The sequence below is a fragment of the Falco punctatus genome, assembly GCF_963210335.1.
Source record: "Falco punctatus genome assembly, chromosome: 13".
Classification (NCBI taxonomy): Eukaryota; Metazoa; Chordata; class Aves; order Falconiformes; family Falconidae; genus Falco; species Falco punctatus.
Window position 1 is genome coordinate 3,149,097 of NC_137593.1, and position 23,234 is coordinate 3,172,330.

At 45.2% G+C, this 23,234-nt stretch overlaps 1 protein-coding gene across 4 annotated transcripts in view; it reads left to right on the forward strand.

Annotated features, from left to right (window-relative positions):
* The window catches only part of OTOL1 (otolin 1), a 64,294-nt gene that overhangs the window by 28,524 nt on the left and 12,536 nt on the right, over positions 1–23,234 (forward strand). Inside the window, exons 3-8 of one of the 4 annotated variants that reach the window (XM_080409551.1) lie at positions 11,752–11,828; positions 13,333–17,881; positions 18,833–18,965; positions 20,085–20,444; positions 22,070–22,159; positions 23,070–23,141. In XM_080409551.1, coding sequence (XP_080265677.1) covers positions 20,093–20,444; positions 22,070–22,159; positions 23,070–23,141 — 514 coding nt within the window. In that variant the 5' untranslated portion in view covers positions 11,752–11,828; positions 13,333–17,881; positions 18,833–18,965; positions 20,085–20,092. Of the gene's footprint in view, positions 1–3; positions 17,882–18,832; positions 18,966–20,084; positions 20,445–22,069; positions 22,160–23,069; positions 23,142–23,234 lie in introns of those variants that run through there. The other 3 variants (XM_080409550.1, XM_080409552.1, XM_080409553.1) reach the window with 3 other exon arrangements.

Genomic DNA, 23,234 nt, shown 5'->3' on the forward strand with positions numbered 1-23,234 from the left:
GCCCTAAACGCTTTGTGTTCCACCCGTGCTTTGCAACAGATAAGCTCCTAACGCGGTTTGGAACGTAGCTGGGGGAGGGTGGGCGTGCAAGGGGTGCCCGGGGGTGCTGGCAGGTGCCTGGGAGCTCCCCAGCTCCGAGGGGCTGAGCGGGAAGGACCTGGTCCAGCGTGGCTGTGAGAAACCAGCGTGTAGAGAGGGACGTGGTGACAAAACCTCAGATGAGGTGTTTCCGGAAAAGAGAGATACCGATGGACAAGTGCTTACAAGACTTTATCTGAAATCCTGTGAATACTGCGTGGCACTGCTCACCACAAGGCTTAGATTTCCTCGCTTTTCTGCCCTCAGTATAAAAAAACCCCATGATTTAGTGTCCTGCTCCCTACCAGAGAGCGGCAGGAGAACTGAACTTTGCCATATAAATGAGAGATAAAAGTAATAGAACTGCTTCGTTCACTGTTTTCCCCTCAGGCTGTGGGATACCAGGTACAATCTCATTCACTGAGCAAAGCAGTTGCAGAGACCTAATCTTGACAGCCTGATCCTATTTCTCAGCCTTCAAAACTGTTACTATGTGACACTAATTAAGCGATAAGCGAGTGGCATTAAGAAGGGTTGGGTTTTGTCTCGTGTTGCTTCACTTAAGATTATGGTTTTTGCTGCTGGCCTATGGCTTCAGCTTTGGGGCCAGCGGGGTAGCGCCGCTTGACATGAGGGATGCCTGAATCGCTCCTGGTGACCTCTCCAAAATGAGCTTTGCCAGTGTAGTGTCTGCACCTAAACCCTCACACTTGTACTGCAGCATAATGAACAGCTCATGGAGAATGAGCAAATTCCTGGCCAGGTACGTGGCCACAAGGCAGCATCCCGTTTAAATGGACACATCAAATGGCTCGTAGCGGGTGTGCTGGCTCCGAGAGCAGTGTGACAGGCTCAGGGAAACATCTGCAGTTTTCAGGGGAGCAGGGGGGCTGCAGGCATGGCTGTGTGGGCTCGGGCACGTTGTTTGGATGCGCTGCCAGCCTAGATCCAAATTTCTGCAGTGCTGGGAACAGCTGGTCGTCCTGCTCTGCCCTGAGCTGTTGAAGGAGCATGGAAGCAGCTGCTGTACAAAGTCTTCCTGTAAAAACTGCCCAAGCCAGCCACACCTGGGCACTGGGACATGCTGTGTTTTATATATGCAGCAGGAGGTACAGAGAAACTCCCGTTGCCTTTCAGAGCAAAAATCCTTAACTTCAGCCCCCTAGGTGTGAGAATGAGGGTGTTGCGAGTGTGGTCCGAGCGTGGGTAGGAGCAGGGCTGTCTCTAGTGCCAGGCCCTTGCCTTGTTGGGCAGCAGGCAGCTCCCACAGCCAAAGATTGCCTGAAGCCACTCAAGTGCTGTTAGGAAGGACCATTCCCAAAGAGTGTGGGAACTCATGGCTGTAGCATCGTGTGCCTGTCCTCAGCTGTGGCACAGAGCCACCCAGCCCTGCCCCTCTCCCTGCCTGCCCCTTTGGGGGCACATGCCCTTCTGTGGCAGGGGGGTGAGCTGGGCTGAGGGAGTCATCAGCTGAAAAATAAGTTTATTTTGCCGGTGTCTCTCCATGCCACAGAGGCAAGAGCAAATGGCCGGGGGCAGCACAGGGATGTGGCAGGTGAAGTGTTGTTTAGCCTGGGGAAAAGGGCACTCTGAGGGTTTGGCCACAGGCTGTTTGGCTGTAGGCACCGTGGTCTGTTTGGCTTGTGGTTGTGCTCACGCTGCAGAAGCAGCCACACGCACACCCGTTCCAAAGGCAGCAGGTACTGCAGTGAGCCCAGAGGCTGGAGCTGGCTTGTTGTTCTCACAATTAGAGCTGCTTTTTACAATGAGGTGGGAACTGTAAGACAAAGACGTGGTGTTGGTAAATTGTGTAGTTTTCTGTGCGACAAGCTGCCTCTTAAAGATGTGCCTCTGCAGGTGAGGTGAAGTTTGCCCGTTCTCTGCAGCTGTGCAGTCTAGTTTGTTTAGATCATGGCTTCACCTTGCCAGAGGTGACTGTCACCACGGCTCTGCATGCAGAGTCATGGCTGCACCCCCAGTGGGGACCTCCCTGCAGAGAGGGGTGGCTCGTCCCTGAGCGGGTGGCTGTGGGAGCTGGGGTCACCTCCAGCTCAGCGGGGCCACTGTATTGCTGTTCTGGCACTGGCTGGTGTCTTCTGAACCACAGACAGCCATAAAGGAATGCAAACTGTTTCAAGGGCCAGATGTAACTGCTGTTATTTAAGTTATTCTTTTAATATTTGAACACATTTTAATGGTCCTTTAAAAATGCTCTTTCCTCAATTAATATCTTTAAAAGGCACTTACACAAACAAAGCTGCCCAGGCAGCAGAGGGGCAGTAAGGATGTGATGCTTTCATTCCCAGCTCATACAGTGAGAACAGTGCCTCTTTCTTCTGCTGCTATTTTTATGGATGTTGACTGCAGAACTGATGCTTGCTTATCTTTGATCTTAAAAAATACTTATGCAGAGGCTTTGTTTTAAACTTACAAACAGTTGTACCCCTTTCTAGCTCAAAGCAGAGCTCCCATCGGTCCTGGAGTACTGCGGAAGCCTGCCTTGTGTCTGTGCGCGTAGCTTAGCTTGGTAAAATACCTGGTGGCTGAGTGGACAGTACATGAAATGGTCAGAGTGTTTATGCAATTGATATAGCAGCAGGTAGATATCACTTACAGCAATCCTATACAAATACTTGCAAAAACATTCTCGGTTATCAGAGTGCTTGCTCCATGCAACAGCTTTAACTGTTGTTAGGGCATTTTTTGAAGGGGAGTTTACAAATAACTTTCCCACAGTCTCATCATCATCCTGATGATCTGTTACTGTCCTGATTCACTGGGTTCCACTGATGGTTGCATTAGAATCATAGAATTGTTTATGCTGGAAAAGAACTTTAAGATAATCGAGTCCAACTGTTAACCCAGCGCTGCCAAGCCCACCACTAAACCGTGTCCCTCAGCACCACATCTACATGCCTTTTAAACGCCTCCAGGGATGGTGACTCCACCATGTCCCTGGGCAGCCTGTTCCCATGCTTGACCACCCTTGCAATGAAGACATTTTTCCTAAACCTCCCCTGGCACAGCTTGAGGCTGTTCCCCCTTGTCCTGTTGCTAGTTATCTGGGAGAAGAGGCTGATCTCCACCTGCCTACAGCCTCCTTCCAGGCAGCTGCAGAGAGTGACCAGTTCCCCCCTGAGCCCCTTTTCTCCAGGTTGCCCCCCCCCAGCTCCCCCAGCCGCTCCTCACAGGGCTTGTGTCCCAGCCCCTTCACCCATTAGGTGCACTTGCCAATTTTTCTAAGATGAAGGTTCAGTGTGTATACAAATGCTTCACACTTGTCTTTTGACACACGCGATCTGATCTTATCAAATGGAGGAGGATTTGCCTTACAATGAATTGCAGGTTTGCTGGTGATCAAGTCTTGTTTGCCTTAAGACCAGACAGGGGCCCTGCCAAGCCCTGCTGGTGTTTCAAGGGCTAGTATTTCCAGAGGGAGGAACCTCACCGAGGAGGATGGGCAGAACTGCCTCCTGACTGAATTCAGGATTAATAACTCTGGTGAGGAGTGGGACAGGATTTAATCTAAAGGAGGCTGTGTTGTGATCTGTCGTGTGTTGCTGCTGAGAGAGGGAAGGGTCTTTCCCTTCACCTGCTGTTTCTCCCTGAGCTACCTGCTCCTGTGGGTCTCCTCCACTCAGCTGACCCAGGAGAAGCCTGCTGGCTCGCACCTTGGAAGAAATGCAAAGCAAAGCAATGACACAAGAACAAAAAGAAAGTGAGCAAAAACCAGGAAACAAAAAGTTAACTTTTCTACTAGACCAGCTGGAGCAGCCGGGGTTTGAAAGGGAGACACTTCGTGTGGTCACATAAATGCATGTAAAAAGCCCATCTAACCCCCTTCCCAGCAGTGCGTGGTGAGCCCCGAGGCAGGTGCGGATGTGCCGGGTTTGGGGGCTCCCTCCCCCACTGTTCGCCCCTCTCTGCAGGAGCTGTGGTGGTGCCTGGGTTTGCTCAGCTGCCCTGAGATGTGCATCCCCGTGTCCCTCATCCCTCACATTTACCAGCACAGCCCCTGCTGTGGGTGCTCCCAGGGCTGTGGAGGCCCTTCCACCCTGAGCAAAGGAGCCGAAAAGTCTTCCAATGCCTTAAAAACAGGCCTATACAATAAAAGATGAGTAACACTGATAAACAAGTACTAGCCGTCACCTCCCTTGGGGTTGCCAGCCTCTTGCCCCAAACCTGCTTGAACCTCAGGCTTCTCCGAGTTTTGTGCTTGCCATGGTAAAAATCACACCACAGTTGTTACTGGTATAAAGGATATAAAAAGAAGGGAGTTTGTTTCCTTGTCTCCCCGGGAGTTAGTGTTCTGCTCCCTTCCTTGTTTTATATCTGTGGATTTGTGTTAATTATTACTGGGGATTTGAATGTTGGATTCCTGCAGGAAATACACAAATTACCCCCTTGAGGCCAGAATAAGATCACTTACCTGCCGTAAAGGCTAACAATAACATTTAGAAAGTCAAAACTACAGTTTTTGAATATTTCATGAGTCTTTAGGCTCTGTTACACCCTGCTGCAGAAATACTTGCCGAGAGGCAAGTTTCTTTTCAGCTTGGGTCAGTGGCTGGCTGGATTGCACACCGGGGCAGGCTTGGCTGTCCAGGCTCATTTCCATCCCATTGCCTTCTGCTAGCTCCTGCAGCTTGTCTTTGCCCATAGGACTTGGATACAACACATGGATGTTGAATTTGGGCAGGAGCTTAGGTGACACTGCTGTGAAGATGATCAGTGGGCTGGAGCATCTCTCCTATGGGTACAGGCTGAGAGAGTTGGGGTTGTTCAGCTGGGAGAAGTGAAGGCTCTGGGGAGACCCTGTAGTGGCCTTCCAGTGCCTAAAGGAGCTGACAGGAAAGCTGGAGAGGGGCTTTTTACCAGGGTGTGTAGTGATAGGACAAGGGGGAATGGCTTTAAGCTGAAAGAGGTAGATTTAGGTTAGACATTAGGAAGAAATTTTGGCCCAGGCTGCCCAGAGCAGCTGTGGGTGCCCTGTCCCTGGCAGGGCTCAAGGCCAGGCTGGACGGGGCTCTGGGCAACCTGGGCTGGGGGGAGGTGGCCCTGCCCGGGGCAGGGGCTGGAGCTAGGTGGGCTTTAAGGGCCCTGCCAACACAAACCAGTCTATGATTCTGTGATGCCACGACTTTGATAGCAGTTGCTTTCTTGCCGGGGAGCACCATTTTGCAAACGGACCGTGTCGCTGCATGTTACAGCTGCGTTGCTGCTGCCCGTGGGCACAGGGGTTTCTGCAGTGTCCCTGCCCCTTGTCTGCTGCTGGTGATTTCACTCACACGTGCAGGCTTCATCCATCCTGGAAGGTAAACCACCGGGCTGTGAGGCCGCTTGTTAGGGATTAAGTCGACTCTGAGGGCAGAAAGGGGTGGATGTTCTAAAAATAAAGACCTTCATTTGTTAGCTGTCTGCGTTTGTGTCATAGTCAACGTGTGTGCGTTGGGTATTTGTATGCAAGCTTTGAATGTCAAGTATTTACTAAGTCATGTCCAATTGCCACGGTGATGCTTTTATTAACTCTACTACGTAGTTTGCACCTGTCTTCTACATATGGTAGATATTCTGTCTCGCAAGCAAGTCTGAAATTTCATTTTCTTTCATGTAGTCTTATTTTGGATAAGTATATTTTAAGTGCAGGAGGAAATTAACTGCAGGGTCCTCTGCAGGTCTGGTTACCAGAGCAGACCTGAGGATGTTCCTGCAAACCTAGCAAAACAACAGTCCTGAGCAATTTTCTTTTTGCAATAGTGAGATATCTGGGTGTATTTTTTCAGATCTTGCCTAGCTGGTCACTTAGTGGAAAGAAAACTTCCGGACTAAGTGCAAGGTTTCGTTTTGTCTGAGTTTGCAGAATATACCTGTGAAACATCCCTAGGCTGGGATGCTAGGCAGAGGTGATGCTCTGGCTAAACCTTTGATTATTGTCCTAATTAGGTGTTACTCTTCTCTTGTGGTCCTGTTGAAAGTCACAGACCGATCTCCTGACAAAACTGCAGTTAAAGTCAACCTGACAAATTGGAGAACAACCTTTTATCTAATTATAGGGCTGATTGGATAAAGCAATCACCTATGTGGGGTGTGTATGACAACCATTTGGTTGGGTGATTATCTCTCCACTTTTTTTAGATGAACTTGCTATAGATTGGTTTATAGCTTCTATTTTGGAAATTAGTGTTAGTGCAAAGGTGCCTGTAAAGCGGGAGAGGCTGTGCAGGGCACCAGGCAGATGCTGGCTGGCAGGACGGTTATGAGATCCTGCCTTGTGATGCAATTTCTTTTGGAATTTTGTGCAGGGTGAGATCCATTGTCTGGTGTGAGAAATTACGTTGCATGGGAAACTGCTTATATGTAGCATACAGCGAGTTTGTGATTATTTATAAGCAGCCTGTCACCTGTCCTCATAAATATCAGAACTAACTGGTGTTCTGGGTAAATTCCAGCTGGGGTAACTCTGCCAGAGGAGAGGCTGGGTGGCATTCTGAGATCAGGTACAACAAGTAATTAGAAGGTAAAGGATTAATCAGCAAGGGCTGGGTGTGTTCTACAGTCTTGCATGAGTCAGATCTTCACATCATTCTGCTCTTGGTGTGTCCCTTGACAATATTAAATTGCTACAGCCAGTTTAATAGTCTGTATAAGCAAGTGTGTGATCTCTTGCTGTAATTGTAATCTTGTTGATGGCCTGTAGAAGATCTGAACATGTCCATAGTCACATCCTCACTCAGATATCAGGTGTGAATATTTGTGCTTGTGGACTAAAAAAGTGTTACTGGAAAATTTATTGTTTCATTGACATACTTGCTACAAAGCTTATTTTTCTGAATAATCATAAAGACAAAACAGGAAGAAGGGTGAACGAAAATCAGTTCAGAGTGGGTTTGGATGAATATTCACAAGTAGGTTTAGTTACTGCAGAATTCTTTCTTTCTTTCTTCTTCAAAGAGTGGCTCATCTACAAGATCTTGATTTCTGATAGGCAAAGCTGCTGTGAGCTTCAGCCAGGGATGTTCATACCTTCAAGATACAAGCCAGTCCTCTTTCCCTATCTGCTGGGTGACCTGCACTATCACCTACCTTCACCAGTAGCTATGTGGTAGTGAATGCATGGTTTGCTGCTATAACTGCTTCTTGAGTGTTTTAGAGAGTAATGAAGTTGGTTTAGGAGTTTAGAGAAGCGGCTGTGTTTGGTGGTGGTCTGGAAGGAATCGCCCATTGGACAGCAGTGCCAGCCAGTTTGGCAGCTGCTCTGGGTTGCACCCAGTTGCTGGAGAAGGCTTTCATCTTCATTTTAAAAACACGCAATTCTATCCACTATCTGTTTGATCTCCTCATGCTCTTTCACAATGCTGCGTGAGTACAGCCAGCCTTGTGATTAATCCTACTCATTCTGATACCAGTTTGCTATGGGAAATGTTCTTAAAATGAGCACTTCTTACCAATAGGTGAGTTAGTTTTATTTTTTTTTTTCCATCTGTATACTTTGACCATACAGATTCAGCCTTTATTACTGCTCTCAATGGAAACAGGTTTGAAAAAATGTAGGTCTCACAGGTACCTGATATTTTGTGTTTTATCTATTGATCACATCTATTCAGTGTTCAAAAATTCCATTTTGGTCTAGAAGCTGTTGGTAAGTTATTCCAGGAAAATGTTTGTTGTATCCTGCTGCGCTTGTTCTGGATGGAGCAGGATGCTCAGGATGTGGAGTGTGATATCCAGGGTCTGTGGGGATGATTAAGGTTTTGGGCTGGGATGTTTGTGCTTCATTTTTGGATGGTGCGGGATGTAAACCCATCCTTGGCAGGGCTGTTGGGAGCACTTTGAGTGCCCTCTTGTGCTAAGCCTCTGGCTGAAGCAGCTGTCCTCCACATTTTCTGAAACTTCCTGTGTTATCCTTCTCCATCCCACCTTCTGCCTCCTCATCCTTGTTTATTTACAGCTGCACCTGCCAGTGTGGAAACCTCCTCCTTTGTCTTTCAGCTCTGCTTGTAAAAATATGCTACATTTCATCACAAGTTCTGGCATATGGCAAAGCTCGTCACTACATTTGCAGTCCAAACCGGGCTCTGTTGCCTCCTTGCAAACAGCAGCTTCTGCTGTAGAAATCCTTCCCGCTGAGGCACATTTTGCTTTTTCTCCCTTTTCAAGGCCTGCCATGAGAGACAGAAAGGAGGTTACTCTGCTCCTGCTCTAAGCAGAAGATCTAAAGAATACTATGTATCTTCTGGTTTATTTATATTTATAATTTATTATTATTATATATTCCCCTGTATTATTCTTTTGCTGCCTCTGCTGCTGCTGGGTGAGGTGCAGAGGAGGGGGCGAGGTTTCCACAGTGGTTCCTTTCAGGAGGTCTTCAGGGAAAATTGGGATAAATATATGTGGGAGAAAGATGGATGGTACTTTGGTGGGTGGGAGTGTAACCCCATAGAGCATGAGATACTCCTGTGTATGGAAGTCCTGTAACAGAGCTGTGGTGGAGCCAGCAGATGCTCTTCCAGCCCCACACTGGTGACTGCAGCCACCGCACAGGAGACCACGGGTGTAACAACCTCGACGTGCACCTCGCTGCCTCTGCAGCTCATCTCTGAGCATGCTGAGGTGTGAAATGAGCCCCAGACCACGATGTTCTTCTCACAGTGCCTTTCGCCGGTTGTTACACGGGGAGTTGTGCTTCTAGGATAGTTAATTTTCACCTTGCGTGGGTAATTAGGCATCTATTCCGAATAAATCAGTGGAAATATTTCCCATGACTTTAGTGTTGATCCAAAGTCCCCTGAATCTCGTTTGTATAAAAACAATTCTCTCCCTCTCCTCTGTTGCTTTTTAATTTTTTAAACACTATAAACTCTCAACGAATTTTGAGTCCAGCACACAGACATGGTTTTGTTCCCAGATTTCTTGCTTTCTATCATGATTTGAAGGTTGCAGCACATGATTCTTTAAAACACCGTGACCTGTGCTGTAACTTTTCTTTATTACAAAGCATACATTTGCCAGAGCAAAGAAGAATTCGGGTTAAAGGAAAACATATTTCCATTTCCTTATTTCCAAGGGGTGTTGCAACACCTCCTGATGCAAAAGAGCCTGCAAAGGCGTATGCATCACTGTGTGTTGACGTTGTGCCACAGAGGAGCAGGACAAGATTCTCTGCTAAATAAAATTTGCTGTTGTGGAGATCTAGAAGCCCTTTGTCTCTTAAGATGCTGTTAACTTGGGTAGTTTCAGGCTGACTGGATTTCACAGTATTAAAATAGGCAATGATTGCAGTGTTTAGGGTAGAATAATAAGCTGAAGACAAAACCTTTTGCTAATGCAAAGCACTTTGCCTTGGACAGGCTGTGTGACAGTGAGACATTGCCATCTCTTGGGCAGGTGCAGCTTGAGCATAGACTTTGTTTAAAACCTACAATAATTAAAAGCCTGGTAGTGTAGCTGAGGACTAGGGAGAGGCTGAGTCTGTCACTGAGTCCACCATCCTGGTATTTTAGTTGATGCTGTTCATATGTATGCATCTTAATACTGGCAAGGGCACAATCCAACTCAGAAATCAGAAACATGGCTTATCTCTTTGTGCAAAAATTGTAGCTACCAGGTTGAAGTCCCTTAAATATTACAAGCTGTGAGTAATTTCTTCTCAAGTTATGAGACTGGAAAAATTTAAATATAACTACATTTGGGATTTTTGTCATTTACCTCCTAGAGTCTGAGCCTTTTTAACACAAGGCTCAGAACTGACTTTCTAAAATAAAATCTGCAGTTTTCTGCAATCACAGGGTTTTAAGAGATTAAGGTTTAAGAGTACTAAATATCCTAAGTCTCATGGCAAAACTATGAGGGTTGGCAGTACTGTTGCCTGACTTGCTGCTTGATACTACATCTCCCTTTTTAGAAAGAAGGTTTGTGGGCATAAGCTCCTGATTTTAATTATTTTTTTTCTTTCAGAAGGGAATGTGGCAGGTTATGGAGCTAGAGAGACCCTCTGCGAAATAACTAGATGAAAACTGATAATATTTGGTTTAATCCACAGTGCTGGCATGAAGGTTCTTAGAAAACAACACCTGGCCTTTGCTGGTTAATAGGCTGCTGCTGTGTTAGTGATCCCAGCACACACCTTCGGTAAATGTTGCCTGTTGTAATAGTGAAAAAAAAAACACAAACCAACCCAACTTGGCAGCTAGCCAAGTCAATTTTATTTGTCTGTGGAACTTTATGGGAACTTTACATACATGAGAATAATTGCACCTGATCCAAATACAGCAGCAGCTGTATGGCCAAATCTCTCCTTATTGGTAAAATAAAAGGCTAACTAACCAAAAAACCCCTCCAAACGCAAAAAAAAACAAAGAAACAAACAAACAAAATTTTTAAAATTTTGAATATTAGAGTATGAATTTTGAAACAATACTGGTTCGCTATTTTTGACCAAGTTTTGAACTATAAGTGTTTGGCCTTTATAGCCTGTAGGGTCTTTGCAAAGGAAAAGCGAGAAGCTGCCTCTTTCCTGAAAGAGCCCCAAATACTAACGCCTGTGCTGCATCTGCCAGGTCTGGCATTGGAGTGAGGGTGGTATAGGGGTGTGCACTGCAGGAGGAGGCCTTGGCATGATGTACCCGTGAAAGTGGGGAAGGCAGGTATGTGGGATGAGTGAGACAACAAGCAAGTGAAGCAGTACAACCAAGCATACAAAAAATTAGAGACAATCTAAAACTTTATGGTGCACTCTTCATTCTTTGAGTTCAACCATATGCAATAGGAAAATCTCCTAGAAATACTCCCTTTTACACATATGTGCATGTGTGTGTGTATATATATATATATATGTATATCCCCACACACTATAGTGCTTAGATGCAGAAACTTCTGTGCTCAGGGTGGTCCAAACAGCCTCTTGACTACTCCAGCGCATCTTTCTCCAGGTGGGCTGTTGCCAGCTCGCTGATCCTCTCTCCTTACTTTGGCACATAAATGCACTTTGGATTCCGACTTGCACCCACCAGAAGGCAGAAAGGGCCGTCACCTCTTTAAATTGTTCAGAAAATGCAGTTAAAGTTGGATGTTCATATAAAATCACTCTGACAGTTCATCTCTTTCCTAAGATATTAGCCAAAATACAGTTCTATAGTCCACAGTGTGAGTAGTTTTAAAGATAAATAGATAAATTACAGCTTACAACTGTTTATAGAGGTCACTGATTTCTCCCAGATTTTTCACAAACAAATATATAGCCTGAGAGAAAGAAATATTTTGAATCGTTTAGGTATCTATTTAAATATAATCAGTTATAAATTTGGATACATAAAACTGCTGGTCTGTAATATGCCATAGGCATGATGTACCTCCTTTGGGATTATTTTGATCTCAGAATAATTAAAAACGGGGATATACATCATGAAGTGTTGAGTGGCCACTTTAAGCTGCAGAATTTGCTCATGAAGGAACGTGAAGGCAGCACATTACCTCATAGGCAGTAGGTACTGGGTCTGTCTCATGGGTTTCATATATTAAACATGAAAAAAGAGTTTTCAACAAGAAAATATAATTTCCAGGAAGCTGCAATAAGACAGCTGTTGCTCTCTGTGTCTTGCAAATAGTGACAGTGGAGATCCTTTTGTGCTTCTTTTAGGACTGTGCAATATATGCAGTTTTTCTTCTTTATTTTAGGATCCAGTCCTCTGCATACAACAATCTCTGTACTTGTGGATGGGAAGGAAGCTTCTGCTTTGGTAGATATTCTTCAGGTGAGATACTTGCACTTGCATATTGCTTCTCTGCTTCTTGTAGAAGTTATCATTTTGCTGGGAAAGCGCTTGCTGGTGGTGCATTCAGCTGCTTCCCGTTGATACCAGGAACAGCAGGGGACAGGGACCAAGAACCAGGGACCTGCCATGGCCACCTGCTGTCCCTGCTGTCCCCGGCTGGGGACACATGCCACAGAAGTGGTCCCAGAGGGTGGCTTCTGGGGTGGCTCCTGGGCTGCTTTGGCATCCTCAGCTGCAGCATGCAGCTGGTGGAGGGGCTGCGAACCCTCACCCCAAAGGGACTAGCTGCTGTCACCAGCCAGCCTGGCATTTCAGACCCACCCCAGCAAATACCATCTTCCATGAAAGACGGTACTGGAGACGAGGAGAGGAGGGAAACTATCCCACCACTTGCTATTAGCAAAGGCACCGCTATTGAGGACTATTGTGTTTCTTAAGCACACTGAAGGGAAACAACAGTACACCAGAAACGCAGGGTTTCTGTGACATCCCCGAGCCCAGCGCACAAAGGGAGACCAGGGTGCAAAAGGGGAGCCAGGTAATTTTATCACTTTTTACCTTTGGCCGTCTAGAGTTTCCAAGGAGCACAATGGATGTGTTTCTCAGTCAAGACCAGAGGCACCTGTAGATCCCGACAAAGGAGATCCGTGCCCCGGAGCAGGGCTTGGAGTGGTGCCGCGCTCTGCTCCCCGCTGCGGTGGGTGGTGCGGCACATGGGGCAGCGCATTTGTTTGCAGGGCTGTTTCACACTCCTAAAAGGGCTTCAAAAATCAGCACCAGTGTAGGTTTTCAGCCCGACAAGCTAGAACTTGTGTGCTGTAATTCTGGTCTCTCACATAAATAAGTACATGTTACTGGTGTTTTAAATATGCATTTAGGGACTCTTAGGGTGATTGACTCAATAGAATGTAATAGGTATCATGAAGTTCTTACAGTCCTTAAATAACTCCCCAAATGCTTATTTATGTGAAACGGTAGCGTTTGGATCCTTCTAGCCATTATACTTTAAAATGCAATAAATCTCTATTTAGGTGTAACTGCCCTGCCATCCTGCAGACCTAGGAAATTTAAAACAACATATGGCGTAGGGTTTGTGGGATATACTGGCATAGACTGCTGCAGTCTGATCTCATTTTCCCCTTGATATCTGAATCTTAATAACTCTAAATGCAATTATACTGATTTTACAGGGATATTATTTTATTCCTTTGCATCTAATGAAAATCCCTATGGCAGTATTTTTCTGAAGTCAATCATTTAGAAATCCTACATAAGCAGTAGCTCCATTTTCTACATCAATGACTTGTTTAATTTTTACATGACACAGTATTTAAAGTTTTTGTCATGAATGAAAGCCACCCCCCCCCCCCCCAATTTTGAGCTGAAAACAGAACAACTGTAAAGGCAAAATCCAAAGAAAATTTGTTGTTATTAGTTTTATGTTTTATTTCTCTCAAGCATTTAGTTCATAATTCTTTTGCAGAAAAATGCAAACTACCATCCCAAGTGCTGTGCACATGGACAGACCACACATGACCTCCTGGTTTCCAGGACGGCTGCAGTGTCCCTGGAGTGGGAAGTTCTCCGTGGCATCTGAAGAGAAGTATCCCCAGATGGAAAAAGATTTTGATCTTGTAAGATATTCCTTGCTTTATTGTGGTGTTTTTACGCTTAGAGCTTAGTTCTCAGTAGTTGTATGTTGCATAGAAAAAAATTGACATTATTTGGGTGAAATTGTAATCTGATGACCAGTGAAGGCTTTCCTACAGAGCTGTATTCTGTCTATTCTGACAGGTTGCTCTCAGTAAAGGGAAGTTAACCATTTCTTCCCTTTTCTGGGTAAACCAGGATACATTGGGAAGAGAGGAATACAAGGACCCCCAGGAGGACCTGGACAGTGAGGACCAGGAGGAAAGAGGTATCAGGAGCTCAGTGGTGAAGCAGGACTTCCTTCCTGGAGGGGACAAACTGGTCCTAGAAGACCTCCAGGAACTGCAGACTACAAAGGGCAACTGGGTCCCAGGATGACATGGAACTGGGAGGTAAGTGGGGAGAAAAGAGGTCCAAGGAGGACAAAGGACAAGTGGGTGGGAAGGGCTGGCAGAGACACATGGGGTCACCTGGTGTTCAAGGAGTGCTGGTGCCCAAAGGGCACCCTGATGTCCCTGGGGAAAGAGGTCAGCCTGGAAAACATGGGCTGGCTGGATTTCCAGCTTGAAAAGAAGAGAAGGGACAGAAGGAAAATGGGGGAGAAAATTAAACCATAGCTTTTCCAGCAGGTCTTAAAAAAAATAATAATGCAGCCTTCCACTTTTCTTTCACCCAGCAAGGGTGAATTCCTGCTGACCATTTAGTGCTGCCTCTAAGCGACATTTAGGAGGGTACAGCATATTGAGTACATGAGAGAGGGGAAAAAAAGTTGTATCTTGACTTGATAAACTTATCTATTTTACTGTCTGCTATGGAAATATTCCCTCCCCTAATTAACAACACTGCAGAAAATTTTCATTTCAGTCTGTTTTCTGTTTAGCTCAGTTGCTTTGTGATAATGAATAAAGGAAACCAAAACACATTTCAGTGTTTCAGAAAATAAAATTACGGGGCGAGGGGAAGGACCTTTTCTAGGAAGCCTGCTAAATTGTTGTGGGAAATCTTGTGAGAAGTGCTAACTATTTTTTTCACACAGAAATGTTAATTTCCTTTTAACACTTTTTACTCAGCTCAAATAGAATTTAATTCCATTTTTACCCACTTCCTATTCTATGTGAATATTCTCTTTTCCAGTTTTCCTTCTTGATAGTTGAGCATTAAGATTTTAAATTACTTATTATCACAAACCTAGCCTATTTTCTCTGCTGCTTTGGTTTTCACTGTTTCCTCCTTTATTGTATTTCCAAACCAGATTTGTTTAATTTATCAGTCTACCTTGCACCTGCAGGTCTAAATTTTCTATTTTCATTTGCAAATAATTGGAAGTGCAACCCTTTGAGAAGTGCTTTTTGAATCTCTGTTGCTGATCTTGTTTAAGAAATACTCCATTAATTTAATAAAAAATACATTTACACAGTTTGCTGTGTCCCTCTGTGTTTCAGTGGCAGCCAAGGAGAAGATCCCGTAAGGACAAGGTTTCTGCGGCATCCAGGTTCAGGACGCCATTGTGTCCCAGGAGCAACAGGCTGCAGAGGACAGGAGAGGTGAGGGTCTCTGGTGAGGTCCTTCTGTTCCCCCCCATCTCTGATCGTGATGGGGAGCTGACATTGGGGTTGCAAGGATGCTGCTTCCTTGGGGAATTGCTTTATGCTGGTTAAAGCTTCCTCCAGGATGCATTGGATTTCATGTTTGCTTTTGCCAAGCCCCAGGATGAGGTTTTAGTGACCCAGCAGTTAGCAGAAGATCACAGCCCTTCCTGCCCATGGCTGGTGGACGTGCTGGTAGAAATCAGTAGCATGGACACAGCTATTTTTAACTTAATGTCATGGTTTAACCCCAGCCAGAAGCTAAGTACCATGTAGCTGCTCACTCACTCCCCACTCCCTGGAGGGATGAGGAGGAGAATTGGGAAAAAGGTAGAACTTGTGGGTTGAGATAAGAACAATTTAATAATTGAAATAAAGTTAAATATTGACAACAACAATTGTAATGAAAAGGGGGTTGAGAGAGAGGAATAAAACCCAAGACCGACCAGCGATGCACCACCAGCTGCTCCCCCCGCTGAGCGATGCCCAGCCAGCCCCCAGCAGCGACCGGCCCCTCCCGGCCACCTCCCCCCGTTTATATACCGAGCGTGACGCCCTATGGTATGGAACAGCCCCTGGGCTAGCTGGGGTCAGCTGTCCCGGCTGTGTCCCCTCCCAGCTCCTGGTGCTGGGGAAACTGGGAAGCCCTTGGCTTAGAGTGAGCCCGGGCCAGCCCCAGCTAACCCATCGGTGTGTTATCAACAGGATTCTCACCCTGCACCCAAACCACAGCCCGTACCGGCTGCTGGGCAGAAAATTAACGCTGTCCCAGCTAAAACCAGGACACTGAACTTTGCAAATCAAGACCAGTTATCTACAAATATGCAAGGCTAGGAGTGTGTTTCAAACATACTTTTAAGGAATTTTAACAGCCCACATGCATCATTTATATCAGTAAAATGGAGGTCCAGATCCTCTGAATAAACAAAGTGATTAATCTAATCTAGTACTAAATCTTAATTTATAATCTCAGCCCATGAGTTTTCCAGACTGCTTCAGTAACTCGGTAAGCACTGTATAATTTAAAAAGCTGCAATTGTCACATAATCTAATAATACTATCCTAGACTACTATTATTCATGCTATTCAGGAAAATAAACTAACCTAGGATTAAAGCGTGTTTCTTGCTTTAGCTTTAGTGTGCAGCAAATATAGCATTAAATTGAAATATATGGAGTAGCAGCTTCAGTGAGTGTGGAGGCAACACTGCAAAATGCAGTAATCTTTGTTAAAAATGCTTAATCTTCTGTTCAGTAACTTTTGTGGCTAATGAAAAGTCTTGATCAAAATAAGGTTTTAATTATAATTGGTTTGATTACCTTTTATCTGCAATTTATGCGTCCATGATCTTGTCAGAATTACAACTGCTGAAGACAAGTATTTTTAACTTCAGTTTAAAACAATGAGTCCAATTACAGTATTGAAAATGATTATTAGTGTTTTTATAAAAACCTGTTTGAATTCAGGACCCAGCTCTGTTTTCAGCTGTATGAATGAGCATCACTGAGTGCTGGTGCAGGTTCCGTTGCAGGAGATGTGACAAGCCCACGTCCTACACGGGGTTAGAGTATCTCACTGCAAAACTCCTAAGTGATTTCTTTGGAATAGCCTGAGAAGCTGGTGAATCAATCTGGCCTCGTATTCTTAGTAATAGACTTTCCCTAATCAACTTTTTATTGCTGAAAGCTGTAGACTATTGTGCAGGAAAGGGTGGTCACACATAAATCACGGAGGATTATGGTTCTCTCCACTTACATTAAAGGACAATTGATTGTTTTCTCAAGCCCACCTGAAACAAGCAGCCTTTATTGTCTGGCAGCTGAGCTTTGAGTGTACTGGTATGTAGTAAATTCAGACTGACTGAATGAGATGGTTTCCTTGCTCATATTTCACCAAGACAAGGCGATGAAAGGGAACCTTTACGTTCCTGTGTTTTGCACTGCACTCTGAACTGGGTTGGGAAATCCAAGAATAAAAACTGGCCCATTTTAAGGCCACTGGGGAAGGAAATGAGTGCTATGATTGCTGGGAAAGAGTGAGGAAAATCAATTAGCCTGTGAAATCCAGAGGGGCTATCGGTTCCAATAAGAACAACGTTGTAGCAACCCTCCTTGGATGGATTTGTTCCTTTTCCCAGCAGGACTGTGTTCTGCCACCGCACTGTGCAGCACAGCCGCCCGCAGGTACCATGATCTGCGCTGGAGATGGAGAGAGAAGAAAATGTTTGCTTGTTCCATCTCTGCATTTACCTGGGACAGCCCAGATTTGAGGCTGAATTCCTCTTTTTGGTGCATTTCCATGCAGGCACATGCACACGTGCACTCATGAGGCCATACAGCTATTTCTGTCATTTCTCCTTCACTCTTTCTGAACTCTCACCACAAGGAGGGGACCACGATGCCAAATTGCACTAAATAGCGGGAGAGAAACCTGGACCCTGCTGACGCAAATGGGCAAATTCATGCTGAGTCCGATGGTACCAAAACCTGATGCTGTGAGTTGAAAGAGGAGTGTCCCTAAAGCCCTGAAAAATGGTGTTGGGGGAAGAGCCCAAAAAGTCCCATGTGAAGAGCAGCATCCCAGCCTGGGGAAAGTGTTTGAATTTCCTCGGATTTCAAGGTCACCTTGCTCCTTTCAGGGGACTTTGCCAATCCCCCCTTCTCCCTGCACCATGCAGGCTCTCATTGGCCATGGGAGCAGCTGTTACACAAATAAAACTGATTGTCCGAAAATAAGATCGCCTTTTTCAAAGTGCCATTGAGGGGTGATCGTCCTGGGAGCAGGACCGTTTATAAGGTAGGAGGTAGCATGCACTGGTTGTTTAGCCTTCAAGCGGGATATTTGCAATGAAGTCATAGAATTTAAGACGCAGTTGCAATATAATTTGTCTCAAGAAGTTTTACTTTCTGTAATGAATATATAGCTGCATGAGGACTACTGGTTTTCCTCTTGAAATAATTGAATAATAGAAAATACAATCATTTCCCTGATATTTAAATCTGGGAGACTGGGGTTAAATACATGTTGGGAACTGGAATATCTAAATACTATAATTTTAGGGACCAAACAAAAGTGCAAATATATTATCACAATGCAATTACGGGACACATGCTAACAATGAATAGATATTTGGATCCAATTAAATACAAGTGTATTGAACAAGATGTCACTGCAACGAAGTTTAATTCTTCATATTTTGTGTCCACTGCGAATCATAATTTTTCCTAGCAGGGAGATTCAAATGAAGGATTTTAGAATCAGTGGTAGTAAGCTAATGTAAGGAAAAATCCCAAATTTCAGCTTTATTAAAAATCATTTATATATTTAGGAATAATTATTTTAGGAACAGTCCTGTCCATTATAATGATATTCTGTTTAAAGATTCCCTGCTCTGAGCAATTTATTTTCTAAACAGACGCGTAAGGTGTAATTTTTTTATTAATTATGTTTTTTCAGTATTTGACAGCAATCCATCAATCTGGTTATGTGATTGGAGACTGTCTGGTTTTAGAGCTTGTTGCAGAAGTGGTTTGTGACAGTAAAACATAGAAAAGGTTTTGATTTGAAAACTGATTTACCATCGCCCCATAAAGTTACTGAGTCTCTAAAGTTGCAGCTTCTTTCTGCTGCCGGCTTTAGGTGTGTGGAAGTTAGGGGTTTATTTAGTTACCTCCAGCCGTGGCAAAACACTCCTGCATGAGTATATTCTTCAAAAGGAGAATTTGGTGCTTTTTTCTCTCTTCCTAGGTGGCAGATGACCCTCCTTCTCTGCGACTGCGGCTGCGTCCCTGCTGCCGGCTGTGAGGTCTGGCTGCTCTCTGCCTGGCTGTGCTGAGCCCTGCCCTCCCGCGCCAACCGCCCCGGAGTTACACGCTTCATGGTATGGTTGACCAAATGTGCGCCTATGACAAAAATCAGTGCCTGGCATCCCGTCCTGGCCTGACACATGCATGGAGAAGGGATAATTTATCCTTTACTGGAGCTGATGGGGTGAAGAAGGGGTTGAATGGCAGCAATGGCAACAGTGATCCCTGAGGATTTTGTGTGGATAATCCATTTTCCATTAAATGATTGGGTTTTTTGTGAAAAAGGAAAAAATATTGACCCTTTCCTCTAAAACTGAGTTCTTAAAGATAGAGATGTTATAAACTAGCTCCCAAATACCAGAGTTTGAGTTGGACCTCCTTTTGCCCTCTGGGTGGCAAGGGTAGTCAGCATCTCTCCTGGTGACTTTTTTCCTGTAATGAAGGGCCTTAGCTGCTGAGGAAGGTTAGATTACAGGTTCAGCAAGAAAGGGAGTCTGTTCCGTTTGTGTTTACAGGTCAGTACACTGGTTTAAAAAAGAAACAAAGATGCTTTATATGACAAGTCATCTGAGAGGCATCATCTGTCCTATAGCAAAAAATGTGTGCTTCTTGCTTTGTTCTTTCTTCCTGGTTCAGCTAAATCAACACTTTAAAAATAAAAAGAACAAATCTGAAAGTTTACACTAGAAGAATATGAAAGTCCAGAAAATCAGCCAGTAACAAGGAAAAAAATGACTTAAAAATTTTGGAATACTTGATATTTCATTTTGTTTCCATTTATTCTTTTAGAGCAAAGCTTTTTGTGATGTGCAGTTGTGTTGGACTCTGAAATCATTATTGAATTAATCCTAATCATACACTCAGAAGAGAGGCATCATGTGTCCCAGTGTAACTCGCAGTCAGTCCCTTGAACTGCTGTTGGTAGCTGTGGCAGCACTTCCAAGCACAGCTAACAGGAGCAGCTGGACAGCAAGTGCTCTGTAGGGTGATGGTCAGCTGGGGTGAGCAGGCAGGAGGTTTTGCTAAGTTTGCTTTACTTTCCCCATAAAAAGTGAGGCTTTGTAATGTACTCCTCTAGGCAGATGCCCCCATGTGCCTGACACTACTCATGCAGGTCTTCTGGCTTTGCGGGAACACGCAAACGCGAAGGGTGTTGTGCAGCAATTTATTATTGTGTTCGTCTCTTCCTACAGCTGCCAACATGAGGAGCTCACCGGGCTCCGTCTCGGCGTTTGTGATGCTGGTTGTTACTGCTGTGCACGCGGGACCGAAGGTGACCCCCGCTGTGAAGTACACGAAGCCGAAGCCCTTACAGCTGGTGGGCAATGGTGCCTCCCACCTGCCCCTCACCCCTGTCGTGGGGAAAAGCTCATTCCCAGCAGCAGCAGGCAGAGCCGACTTACCCACCCCGAGCCCCATGGCCCGAGGGGCCACCACGCTCTTCCCCTTCGAGAACTACACACTCGATGCAGCCGATTTCTTCTTCAACTGCTGTGACTGCTGCCCACCTGCCGCGGGGCCCCGGGGGAAGCCAGGAGAGCAGGGCCCCCCAGGTATGGTGGTACCTGCCTCCCCACTCTCAGCTAAAGCACATAAACCAAAGAATTTATCAAAGAATCTCCTGCTTTTCCTTCAAGAAATGAGTTGGCAAGACTTGTGCGGCAAACGCCAAATGTGATTATTCCTCATGTAAAGCCAGAGCAAAAAAAGTGCATGCTAACTACATCCCAGATGTTATACAATGCCAATATGAGTGGGAAAGCCCCCCAAAAGGGGGTTTGGGGACCGCACTGGTGTGGGAGCGCATGCAGAGCTGGCCCCATACCGTGTTGCTGCCGGCTGTACTCTTTGCTTCTCTGTCCCTTGTGTCTGATCCCCTGGGAGTCACAGATTTAATTTCACATTCACTTCAACCATGGTTTTGTGGCCCTCAAAACTACCTGCAAACAGTTTTGTATCTTTGCTGAAGGTTTATGATAAACCCCTCTTTTTCTTGGATTTCCCCCCCCCCCGGAGAAGAGAAAGTTAAATACAAAAAGAATTTTGGGTTCAAATTTTAAATTAAATACTTGCTCTCACAAGACACAGCTCTGTATAGAGCACCTAAATATTTTATAAGATACTTTGTCTTTTTTTTTCTACTGCTAAAATACATCTCTATAGAGCAAGTAATTCTACTACTGCTATAACGAATAGTGCATTAGTCTGCAAATGTTCACTTCAATAGCACTAATACTGGAGATAGAAACTATTCATCTGAAGAAAGGTGGTAAAATCATGAAATAATTTTCTTTCAATACAATGTACTCGAGGGATTTTCACTTCCCATAGCTTGGGAGGGATTGGCTAATGGAAATTATAGTGGCTGCAGAGGGAGTTTGCATTCATGCGTCTCCTGAGTGTTGATGGAAAAGCCCTTGTGTCAAATGGGTGTGTTGTGATGACTGAAGCTGCCACAGCCTGCTCCCAGACATGCACTTGGAGTCTTTAGATTCCCAAGTGGATGAAAAAGTATATAAAAAAAAGATTGAAGCCAGCTTGCTTGCCTTTCAACCTATCCTTTATGCAGCGTGGAGCTGTCTGCCAGGTTCCACTTTTATATTTGCAGACTTAATTCTTTTTAGGGAGAGGGGCAATTATGAAGCTATGGGAGCTCCTTAGATGCACTCAAATATTAAACACAGATTACTTCTGATGTTTTATGAATGTCTGAGCTCCTGTGACTCTGAGGCAGCTGAAAGTTGGTTTTAAAAAGTCTACCTACAGCCAAGAGTGAAATGCAAAACTGTAAGGTTTGGGGATTGCAGTAGCTGAAAGGAAGAGGCTGGGGAGCTGCGTGCCTGACCAGGGGACCCGTGAGCGTGCACCCCACTAATTTCAGCACGAGCAGTGCGGCATTGCCCGGGCCACCCCGCACCTTTCGCCCCGCTGTAAGGTCTCGGCTGCAGTGTTTGCAAGGCGTTGGGGAGCGGGGCTCGGGCCAAACCCGTCTGTCTCACGCTTTCTTTGCATTGGTTGTGTAATGTCAAAGAAAATGGCCAGCTCTTGCCAGGGTGGTGGAAACGGAGTTTGCCTTACACGCACTCCTCAAGGCTGCTTAGGTGTTACTGCAAATTTTCTTTATAAAGGTAAACCTTTGAGTTACTAAGATAATACTGTTGATGTGATTATGTTACAGGTCCCAAGGGGGAAAAGGGAGATGCTGGTCTGCAAGGTCTGCAGGGAGCCCCAGGTCCTCAAGGTCCAAAAGGTTCTAAAGGAGAAAGAGGTAAAGCAGACTAAGCGCTCATTTCGAAAACAGATGTCGTTGTCCTCATCAAATATGACAAAATTATATGAAAACATAGTTTTAAAAGGAAATGGAGTATACTGATAGAGATTGGCACCTCAGGAGTTTTAGCTGGCGTTAGTGCAGGGACAATAACTCAGTGGTAGCGTATGCGCAGGCAGTATAGGAATAGCTGCTTATAAAGATCTCACTCGAAACTCCTTGTTCTGCATGGGTGTTCAAAATGGGATTTTAACGGGAGTTTGAATTTGCTTTGGATAAGGGACACAAGTAGGAAAAAACCACTGTGGAAGCTACACGCAGGTATAGATACTGCATTTCAGTGTAGGTATCTCGGGCAGAATTATTTCAGCTAAGATGGAGAGCAATTACTATCCATCAGTAGTAACCAAAAGGAAACCCTGCCCTTCCTTTCAGGCTCGGAGCAGCTCTGTCCTGCTGCCACTCGCTGCTGGTAGGATCCCGCGGCTGCCTTTGGTTATGGAGAAACACACAGCAAAGCTGTTAATGGGGTTACCAGCAGCGCCGTGCTGCGCAGTTCAGCTAGCACAGTCTTTTAGGCTTTCTTGAACAAGGCTTTTGGCAACTGTGGAGTGCGAAAGGCAGAGCTGTCATCTTCTCCATCTCGCCATTAAACAGTAGCAACTGCCTCCCAGTGAGGCGCTGATTAAAAATCTGAGTCGATGCGGTTGTCTGTGTGATGGTGCTTGGAGCTGTGAGATTCAGCCAAGGTTTCTGAAAGCATTTCTTGACAACACACATTGCTCATGTTTGGTTTATTTAATGAAGTGAGGGGGAGATGCAAAATGGCACCAGTCATCTTCTATGTAATGATTGCTGTGCTGCAGACACAACACACCAACAGTATATTAATGGTGAAATGTCCTAGGAGGCAAAGGGGAGCAAGGCGAGCGAGGAGTAAGTGGAAACCCCGGTTATCCAGGCAAACCTGGGCTGCAAGGTACGTAACACGGGCTGGGAGACCCAGGAATATAGCGTTGACCTTTGCCTTTGCTGTTGGTGATGCCCCTCTGTCTCCAAAGCAATCCAATAC